The sequence below is a fragment of the Plecotus auritus genome (genome assembly GCF_963455305.1).
Source record: "Plecotus auritus genome assembly, chromosome: 4".
NCBI classification, from domain to species: Eukaryota; Metazoa; Chordata; class Mammalia; order Chiroptera; family Vespertilionidae; genus Plecotus; species Plecotus auritus.
Window position 1 is genome coordinate 52193591 of NC_137775.1, and position 11323 is coordinate 52204913.

Below are 11323 nucleotides of genomic sequence, written 5' to 3' on the forward strand. Positions count from 1 at the left end.
TTTCTTCTAATGTTTAGTACAGTCAGTCCCCTGGTAGCTTTATTTTCATCACTGCCACACTGTGTCACTTTGAAAACTGGACTGGCTTTACACATAATTGATCCACTGTTGCCTTGTTCTATAGATCCCTCCCCAGCTATAGTGTCACTCCGCATTTTGACCACAACAGTGTATATAGCTCTTTTAGTTTATACTTAGCTAATTAGTAGAAACACCATACCTGGGTTACTGGGTTCAGAAGGCCTTTGAGCCTCAGGCCTATGTCTCCACCCAGCAAATTTTAAGCACAGAATTCTCTTTCCCTCACAATGAGTACTTCTTTGAGACTCTTGGGCTCATTTTCTTCTCAGTCAAAATCATCCTAATATTTCGAAGCTTTTAATATCATTGAATGGGATTGGGTTTGGGACTTGTGATATCCCTCCTACCGGCAGAGTTTTGTCTCATACAAATGTTCACCATTCCTCCGCAGAGAACAGCTCTGAGTGTCCAGTCAAGGGGTAGTTTTAGGCACCACCTTTGGCACAGTATATAATTCCACCCTTAGTCAATGGAGATAGTACCCACAGCTTTACAATTTTACAGCTCGGGGAAACTATTCATGGATTGTTTTCCCCATAACATAGAAACTCTGTTTCTAAATAAATTTTACACACAATAGAGTGATTATAGAGAAACTCCTATTGTTTAGACCATGTCTTAGACTTCCTTGAGAGCAGCCAGGAAAATTTTGATATAATTTATTTTTAGCTTTAACCATGGCAGAAAACTAGGTTCAAAGTGGTCTCTAAAATGTTCTTCAAGCTAGAGAGTTCTAGGAACTTTACAAGATCCTTAAAAATTGAGAATTGTCAAATGCAGGAGAACACTCCATCCCAAGCTGGCACTGTTTCTAGGATAAAAGACTTTGGGAGTTAAGTGGGTGGAAAGCAAGGAAGAGAGAGAGAATCTGTGGACTATCTGAGTTCCTTAGATATTTAATTTTTTTTAAATTGAAGAGCATTTTTTCCAATATAATTCACCTTCTAAGGTGCCTTTGGGGTCCCTTCAGTTACTGTGGCCTCTGTAGACTGAAATAGGTCATAGAACATATCAAATTTTTATGAAGGTCTTCAGTAGGCTGACACTAGGTACAGGAAGGATGAAAGTATCAATTATATTAATTATATATACAATTGCATAGAAATAAATATATATATATATAATTCTATATGTATATAATTTTATAACTACCTCATTCTTATTCACTATGGACTTGATTGGTCAGGGCACCCAGAGATTGTGGTGCCCCCTGGTGGTCATTGAATTATTGCAGATCTTCTTGACAACCTAAAAATCCACTAGGTTTGAAGAGCTAAAACATCTCTTTTTGAGAGCGATCAGAAACCATGAAAGCATATACAAGTAATTTGCATAGTTTAAACTAGTTCTTCTTATGGGTACTGGTGATTTATCAAAAAAAAAAAGTCAGTAATGTAAAGGTAGCACCTCCCACACAAAATCAAATGTAAAAAAAAAAATTTGAAGAGTATTGAACGTGTGCTAAGGGATTTTGAATAGTATGTGCAACATTTTCTGCTATATTAGTAGTTCTTTTAATACTAGTCAAAAAAACTTTATTTTACTTATCATTTTTGAATATTTTAAGTAATTAGAAAATTTCAGATTGACAAATTAGCAATATTCAATTAGACTCCTGTAATTTTGATATAAATTGCATTTTTATTTGTTAAGCTGTCTTATGTTAATTGTAGTTAAAGAATTATAATTGTAATCTTCGAAACATTACAGCTTATCTGACCTCTGCCTTTCTTTATCCAGCTACATCTAAGTTTAGAAGAATAAATTAAATTATTACTTTCTAAAAATGAACTTAGCTTATATATACTTTTTACATTGACTGCAAATAAATATTTTACATACACTACATAAATCATACCAATGTAAATATGTAAGTGATTTTTCTGCACAGTAGAAAGATTGTTTACATTTTGACTGAAATCACAAATAGAGAACCCAATTTTCTGTTAACTGAGACATACATTTCTTTTCTGTTTATAATCAGCTTCTTCTGCACAGTACCTTTTCTAATTTCCCCCTTTTCTGTGATGAACTTCTATTTTCACATTTACCAGCTGTGAATGCATTTAGAAAGTAAATGCAGAAGTAGTAGGTTTAGAAACAGCCCTTTGATTTCATTGTTGCTGTTGTTAACTAGTTTAGCACTCTAGATATGTAACATACTAAAGTCTCAGGCTGTTCCCTACTCTCTAAATGCTCCTTTACTATACCCACCACACACACACACACACACACACACACACACACACACACACACACAGGATTTTATTTGAAAATGCATGGAACTTATTTCCTGAAGTCTTTATAATTTACTACTAAGTAAGTATCTCTCTCTTAAAATCATAGAATGTCTCCCAGGGAAAAACAGTGAGATAAATGTTAGTATTGAAGCAAATTAAAAGAAAATAACTTCTGTACTTTCATTTGATATGTCTTGAATTTATACATTTATTTTCATATATGTACAGGTATTGTGATGATTAGTAATTAGATAAAAATAATATGGTACATAAAAATTGGGTAATTATCTTTGAATCTGAAAGTAGGCATTTTTAATCTTTGTACTATGAATTTATGATAGATGTTTCAAAGGAGGAGATATAAATGGAAATATTAAGGTTTCAATCTTCTTTTTCCATTTATGTAAAATTAACTAAATATATGTAGGTTACTCTGCATCAATTGCAATGTACAATGAATATATAAAAAATAAGAAATAGTTTTCAAAATCTCTGCTTTAGCTCACATCTGTTAGCTATAAACACCATTCGGTGTTGCTCAGAAAAATGACTTCTTGTCTAACTTTTATTTTATACACACATACATACACATTTTCAGTGCACCTTATAATTTGCTTTAGAGATAATTTGCAAAAGTCATAAATATGAAGCTAAAATAAACCATTTTAAATGTTATATAAAGTAACTATTCAATGTTATTTTAAAATATGAAAGTTTTATAAACTGATTATTTTTTATTTCAATGACTTCATGTACAAATAGGTTTATTTGCTTTGCTGCTAGTCAAGTACAGTCTAATACCAATTTATATACTAAAATATATGATGTATAATACTGTTTAATGAACATTCTCCTCTTGACTAAGTCATTCACTTTTATTTAAATGCCATGACATCTTTATCAATATGCCTAGATACCAAAGAAGAAAGAAGAAAGAGGAGGAGGAAGAGGGGAGGAGAAGGAGGAGGAGGAAGAGGAGGAGGAGGAGGAGGAGGAGGAGGAGGAGGAGGAGGAGGAGGAGGAGGAGGAGGAGGAGGTAGAGGAGGAGGAGGAGGGAGAACAAGAAGAGACGGTAAACTTAAAATGAGTATCACTGTGCAACTCTGCAGAGAAAACTGTCAGCAGCCGGGCACATGTGCATTCAATGTCTCTAAAAATAAAAGCAAGCCCCTCATGTCTGACCCAGAGAGGGGATACAATAAGGCAGCTCCCTATACCACCTACACTCATCAGAGAGAAGGATGTTACTTCTTTGGTTTCCTGGTTTAATGCAAAGGTATTTGTATTCACATCACTGAGTATTAGTCATTCAATAGATGAAAGGACTATTTTAAACTTTAAAGGCTACCTTGGTGTCATTCTAAGAAGTGGGGATGAGGCCCTGGGGAAAGTGTTGAAATCCTGGAGAATTATTTTAACTATTACAAGTGGTTTAATATTTGTGAGTTTGTGGTTTTGAGATTAATAGTTTTATAGCCTATGTGTGGGGATTTATGTTTTTAATTCTAATGTTTTACCTTACAATTTTTACTCTTAAAGCATCTGTTTGTGTAAATACCATTTGATCTTCTCTGTAACAAGTGTACTCTATATTTTTTGTCTCTCTTTTTTGTCTCTTTTCAAAGTTAATCTATTAAGCAGTTTATATTTTCTTTGCATCCTTTAAAAAACACCCTGGGATGCTTTTACATATAATTTCTAAAATATGTAATAGGCATAATGGCTAGGAACAAGTAACGTTTAAGGAAAAAACCCTACAGAACCAAAGAGAAGTTAGAGCTGAAGGAAATTTCATTTCTTTATTTTCGTAATTGCATTAGGCAAGTAAAAGCTATAGGAGATAACTTACCATAAAATAAAAATTAAAAATCTGGAATGTGTCATCTCTGAGCACTCTGTTAAAAATACCAGAAATAACTCCATTTACTTTATTTTTCCTGATAGAAAGACAGGAAAAGTTTGGAGTCTTAGGTGAGATCAAACTTTTTGCCTATCACAAATAAAAAGATAAATCATGAATGTCAGCTTTTCTTTTAAAAGGAAGAGATACAGGACAAGAAGAAAATGAAGCTCGTCTTAAATGTGTGATCAATCAGGTTACATTAAGTGACCTTTGAAATGAATGATTTGACAATTAATGTTTTAAAGTTCTTCCTCATTACATTACTCACCTCTTGAATTGCAAAGAGTCCAAAACTGCCTAAGGATAAACCGATTTCTCTCTACACAGCCGTCCCCGACATTTTGGCTGGATAAATTCAACCGGAGATGGTGGTTACACTTCTTACTCTGTTTCCCTTTGAGAGATAATTATTGAATAATTATAGGAAAGTACTTGCTATTTGCAAAAGACGTTTTACTTTATGAATTTAATGAGTAGTAGCATTCTAGCATTCTTTAAAATTCAATGCAATTTTTGCAGCGAAATGGGAAACCGTCAAAATGAGGAAATCCAAAGAAAAACTCAGAAAATTATAAATATGTAAAAAAAAAATGATACGGAACCATCTGAAGGTTCTCTCTTAATGTCTTACTTCACCCAACAAACTATTGTGAAAAGATTGGGCGGGGTGAGAGGGACACATAAAACAAAAGACTTCCTTTCTACACTCCCTTTCCCTCTGTTTCTTTGGCCAGAGTTTGTTGCAAACTCTTGGAAACACTGTTTGAACATAATACATGTGGTTACTTTTATTCTTCCGGAGACTGTGCTGGGTGGTGCCGAGAGCTGACTGCCGTACAAAAAGAGAAGTAGAAACCTTTCAAGAAAGGAAAAGAACAAAGTTATCCGACCCGCGGAGGTTGTAACAACAAAAAAAGTAAAAAGTAAAAGGCACTTTACTTAAAGGCACAGCTCATTTTACTGTCCCGGCTGAGTGCTTGGTAGCTGACACATCGCTTGCATTGCCTCTGGTTTCTACAAGATGTAGAGGAGTAATGCTATATAGGGGTCTGTAAATTGGAAGCGTTATTCTCGGAATGATTCGGATCCATGAAAGCTGCGGTTGCTAAAAGCTGAGAGGCCAAGGCAGCACGCACCTCGGCTGCCATCCACGTCCTCCTTTGCAGAGCATCCAGCACCGGCAGGGAGCCCAGAACCTGGAGGGAATCCTGGACCCGCAATCTGACTCCGCTCGCCGCCGATTGGTCCGCTCCCCGAACCCCGCCTCCGTGGCCGGGGCGGCCGTTTCGCGGGGACCCGCCCCTCAGCCCTGGGAATCGCAGCCTGGCAGGCCGGCTGCGCCTGCCACTCAGCCCGAGTGGCTGAGGCTCTCGGCTCGGAGCCCCGCCCCCGCCCCCCTAATTGATATTATTGGAGTGTGGAGCAAGCGGCGGGTCTGCAGTCGGAGACTTGCAGGCAGTGAATACGGTGCGAACGATCAGGAGGGGGAAATTTTTTAAAAAGCTAAACGTGGAGCCGTTGCCTGGAGAGCGAGAAGGGGAACCGATGCAAGAAGAGCAATAAAAAAAAGAACCCACTCGGAGCAAACAGCATTTAAAAAGCTGCGACTCAACCGAAACCTAAAATAAAACCTGCTCATGCACCATGGTTTTTCAAACTCGGAACCCTTCATGGATTATTTTATGCTACATCTGGCTGCTCCGTTTTGCACACACCGGGGAGGCGCAAGCTGTAAAGGAAGGTAAGGTGATGGAAAAGCAAAGTTTGTTCTGACTTATTTATTTAGCTGTCTACCTGCGTGAGCCGGCTAGTCCGGGGGGCTGCCGGCCGCGCCTCCGGAGCCTGGCGACCCTCCCCCGCTAGCTCCCCGCCCCCTCACCGTTCCGGCTGCCCCGGGTGGCCAGGGGCGCTGCTCCCAACCTCCTGCTGCCCAGCGTCCCGGGCTGTCGGCCCGACAGGAGCTGGGTTTTTCGCGGGCAGTCTGGAGGGCGTGAGCAGCAACAGAGGGTGGCGGGATGGGGTTTGGGGGACGGTCGGCGTGATCATTCTCGAAGACCCGGAGCGGGTCAGATCTCTTTCGCGAGCCCTCTCCCCTTCCTCCTCTCTGTGTTTGGCTTCGGTGGGTTCGGCTGCGGCCGGAGTTGGTGGGGGACTGGAGAGTGCAGCCTTCAGTGTCCCGGGCAGCCCGCCAGCGAGCGGCTGAAGTCCGAAGCCTTCCTAGAGGGACGGTGACTTGTGTGAGCTTGGATGGCTCGGGTTACTAATGAAGTGCTCACTGCGTCGGAGGAGGAGACGCGGGCCTGCGGTTGGCGCTCGGCCGCCTGCGCGGAACAATAACGCCGCGGAGGTGCAGCCGACCAGGGGCGCGCTCCCCGCGGCCGCGGATGTCTCCATTCAGCGCGCGCCGCGCGCGGATCAGGCGGGCCGGGGCAGCCGGAGCCCAGATGTCTCGGCCGGGCCGGAAGGCAGGGGGCAGGCTGCGGGCTGTGCGCCTGATAATGTGCTGCCGACAAGGCGACCGAAAGTCCCCAAACATCTGCCCCAAGTCCGGCAGTTCAGTCCGAGTGGTCAAACAGAGCGGAAGACCTGGACCACGAGGGCTAGCTGTGGATGGAGAGAGCAGGTTTCATTTGGGCACCAGATACGCTTGTATGTGTTGTTATTTATTTATTTTTCTTTATTTTCCTTTGAACCACTGACAGAAGGTAAAATACCTTTCGGTGCCTGTAGTTGGAGCTGGGGAAAATAAATCCTGTCAATGGAAATACCTTGCTCCAAGCATTGTCACTATTTAGCCCCCGCCCCACCTTCCCACCCCCGGTCTTCTAGGCTGTAAGTCTAACGTTGATTTTACGATATTTAAAAGCAGAATACTAATAATTACTTGTTTCTGAAGTGTGGAGAATGGAGGAATCTGATATCAGATTTAGGTCGTGGTGGAGATGGTAGGGCTACATATCGGTTCTCGCTTCATCCTATCATTGAAAACTTGGTGATTTAGTGCTGGCGGTCCCCCCAATTCTCTTCGTGCACCCCTCTTCGTTCATTCAAACCAACGTCTTGTCCTACTTCTTGATCCAGCCTGACCTTCTGACCCCAGTTTCCACATCTGCAACCTGTGTTGACTCTGAACCCATTCAGAGGAATTTTGAGAAAACCTTGGACTCCAAAGTGTCGGTTACGCGTTTGCAGCTGAACTGACATCTACTAGAAAGATACACCCAGGCACACCAAAACCCACATTTCCACTCCCATGATATTAGCGATTAGGAGCATCCAGTCCTGGAACCTTGTCCCGATTCCTCCGGAAGAGCAGGAGCAGCGGAAAAGTTTGCTCGGCGGCGGCTGCGCCCGGCGCACGAGCTCGGGCAGACCCCGGCTTGAGTGTGCGCTATAAATAACTGCAGCACTAGGGGGAGAGGTTCCCGCAGCCAGACTCGCTCGCTCGCCTTTCTCTTCTGGGTGCAGGATACGTGTGAAGGATTCTGATTCTAGGAGGCTGAATTGTTTAAACGCAGAAGTGAAATATTTAAAAGGTGGGCGGGGTGGCGGATGAACCCGGCTTCTCGGTGGCGACGCTCAGAGCGCGCAGCGGCTATCCGAGCTGCAACCGCTCTGCAAGCCCAAAGGCCCGGCCGGGGCAGTCACTGGCGGGCGCTGGAAAAGCAGTGCACGGCCTCCAGGGTGGGTGGAGTGGTTGGAAGAAGATGAGGGATCTCCTCCCCGCCCCGCCCCCTTCCTCCACTTTTCCCGAACACTTTCTTTCGGGGCGATCGGTTCCCGCTCCTGCGAGCGCGGGTCTAAAGAGTCTGACGGTTGGAGGTGAAGTGCAGCTGCCGTTTTTCCTCTTGGTAAAAGCTGCCGCCGCCACTGCATCCTCAGAGGAGACGCTTCCCGAAAGCCTCTCTCCTCGTCCTGGCTCCTGCAGGAGCCAGGGCGCCACCGGTTCCCTGGAGTGCCCAGGTCTGGCAGAGGATTAATGGATGCTCTGCGTTGCGGGCGCGCCCGTCTGGCAGCCCCCGCCCCGCCCCGCCGGCGGCCCCGCCCTGGCCCTGCCGCCCGCCGCTGCCCGCCCGGCCTTTTGCAGCCTCCGCCAGGGCGCGCCCGCCTCGCGCCCCCCGCCCCTACCCCGCCGCCCCTACCCCGCCGCCCCTACCCCGCCGCCCCTACCCCGCCGCCCCAGTGCGCGGAGTCCCTGAGCCCGTTCCGGGCGCCCCAGGTCCCGCCCGGCTGCCCTCCGCGGGCTGGGAGGATGCCGCCAGTGCTCTGAGCGGAAGGCTAAAGCGCGCACTTGCGGGTGGATCCAGAGAGCGGTTGGCAGGGAGCGAGACACGCTGATCACTTTAGAGCTGCTTCTGATTCAACGTGCAAGGGCCAATTTCTGTTTGTTTTTGTTGACTTCTCAACTTGTTTGCCATCGTTACCCCAACCCACCCCAGTCTGTGTTGAGGGGTAACGGAATGACAGTAAACAGTCCACAATGCCTATTTTGTTCTCAAAAATGACCCAAGAAGGTCACCTGTGTTTAAAATCCAATTGTCTCTTGTCAATGCAAAAGACAAAAAATAATAATAATAATAATAATAAAAATAAGATAAATTATCTCAAAAGAAGAGTGCGTGGCACCTACGTTGTTTCCTTCAGCTTTGTCTCCATTGTTGAGGACAAACACAAAATAAAATTTACTTCATATAAATTCACTAATCCAACGATTTTTTTTAATGTTCAAAGTGTAAAATACAACTTGTATTTTAAAAGTGTGTTTTTTCCCCTCCTCATTTGGAAGAGAGTCAAGTGTTTGTGACCAAAGTTTATCGCTGTCATGGTCTCCCGGACAGTCTTAAGTGCAAAACATTTTTGAAAACAAGTGTCTCTGTATCTATCTATATCTACTTTTTTCAGTTACAGAGAATAACCTTGACTAGCATGGAGGAATTGAACACATAATCAGTGTGTTCTGTTTTCCAAGCATAACACATTTTCATTTCCTTTAAAATACATTTTTTTCTCTAGTGATTATTTAAAAGTTCATATAACCATGTATTTTATTAAAATCCAAATTTTAACATTTTGTTGAGGTTGGATATTAACCATATTTGCACATTCAAAAATACTTCACTGTTATTTGTGGACAAATTGATACATTTGTTAAAATACTCTAGAGTCAAAAATACTTTTAAAGAGAAAAACTCTGATAACAAACCAGTTTGAACAAACAGTGAATGCTTTAGGAGGGTTATTGTCTTAAAAAGCAATAAAATGTATAAAATTGAAAGTATGATATATGCATTTGAATATGTTATATTAATAATATCAGGAGCAATCGTTACATTTATATTAATTTAATTTCACTTCATTATGGTTTTTGATAGCATAAAAGTGGAATACAACTTTTAAAAAAAATCAGAAAAATAGTCAAGTCAGAGTTCAAATTTACTATTTTTGAGAATTATCTAATGCTTTGAAACCTTTGGAAATTAAAAAAAAAAGAAATATTGAAAACAGATGTTTAACTAACTCAAAACTATACCTTGCAAATAATAGTTTATTTTGCTAAGGATAACATTCTTAATACATATTTTAGTCATATTCCTCTTTGTATATGTGTGTGAAAGACACTGCATGTGAAGAGTTTTAATAAACTGCAATTCTCAAAAAGTGCTAGGAAATACTGATGGCAAAATATTATAAATTAATGACTATCTTAGCGTAATGTAGAATTACACTTTATTACATTCAGGTTATCATGTTTCACAAAATTTGGAAGGCTCAAAGGTTTACAAACTCTTTATAATATACAGTTTCTAAAAAAACAATACATCACATAGCAATTGTTACTCTCCTTTTTTTACTTTTGAGTTTTTAAGTTTATTTAATCAAAAATACCAAATATAAGATGGTATTTTAATACATTTTCTCCCACAGTGGAGTAATATACTTGTATCAGGTAGGTAGGTATTCATTTCACCATTCATTTATATAAATAACTGTTTATATATCATATAAAATTAGATTCACTTTAATAACTTACAAATGTGTTGAAGTTTTTTCATGTAACGTTTGGAAATAAAACTTTCTTTTTCAGTACTACTGCTGGATTCTAAAGCACAACAAACAGAGTTGGAATGGATTTCCTCTCCACCAAATGGGTGTAAGTCCTTCTCCTCATAAAATATTACCCTTCTTTTTAAAGTAAGACTCAAGAACTTTCCTCTCTTTCCTTAGGGAGTTATTCACATTCTTTAAATTTAAACAATTTCAATTCCAGATATCATATTCAATATTTTGTTGTGTTTGTCATGGGACATTTAATTTTTTAAGTAGAGAAGAAGGTATACTTCGGGCTTGGGGACATGGATTTAAAAACACTCTATAATCTTTTGAGTGGTATCATACCTCAGGTTCCAGGCTATAAATGATAACTAATTATAGGGAACAATCCTTTCACAAACTCATTTAAACCACTCTAGTTGCTTTATACATCTGTAGTATAATAGCCAGTGTAGACTGTATAGTTCTTTAAAAACAGTGTGCAATCTGTTTTTCCTCTTTTAAAAACAGTTTTAGCATCATTCAAAAGGTACCTTAAAAGGTAGCCCAAAACGTAATATGCTCAATATTTTAGCATACAGTTTGCTATGAGATAATTATTTGGATTTTCCAAGTTTATATCATGTCTATCTTATTGTTATTAATCAGAAGTGATGGCAGAGCATGCACATACTACAGTGAAAATCTGTCACATGAATGAAAGCAGTCAAACAAAAATCTAGGAAAACATGTAACCTCTCACCCCCAATTTTTGACCATTATGGTTTATATATCAGAAAATCTATTACTTTCTTAAATTTAGTTCAATGTCTTTGTTCTTCAGTTTTTTAATTGTGAGAGATCACATACTTCATCCCTTATTAAAGAAGAGGGCTTCAAGAAAGGAAAGTATACCTTATTGTTACTTGAGTTAATATTCGACATGGAATCAAAGAGCATGAAGCTAGGATATTAAAAAGTGTAACAAAATTTTTGCAAAGAGAAGAACAAAAGTCTGAAAGGGAATTTTGAGTATAAGAACATCATAAAGACCAATGTCATTGAAGTG

At 40.7% G+C, this 11323-nt stretch overlaps 1 protein-coding gene across 1 annotated transcript in view; it reads left to right on the plus strand.

The window, feature by feature from the left end:
* Positions 1–5661: 5661 nt before the first annotated feature.
* Positions 5662–11323, plus strand: part of EPHA7 (EPH receptor A7) — a 170963-nt gene continuing 165301 nt past the window's right edge. Inside the window, 3 exon segments of the mRNA XM_080664002.1 lie at positions 5662–5965; positions 10310–10371; positions 10373–10375. Of these exon segments, the coding sequence (XP_080520128.1) occupies positions 5869–5965; positions 10310–10371; positions 10373–10375 (162 nt within the window). The 5' untranslated portion in view covers positions 5662–5868.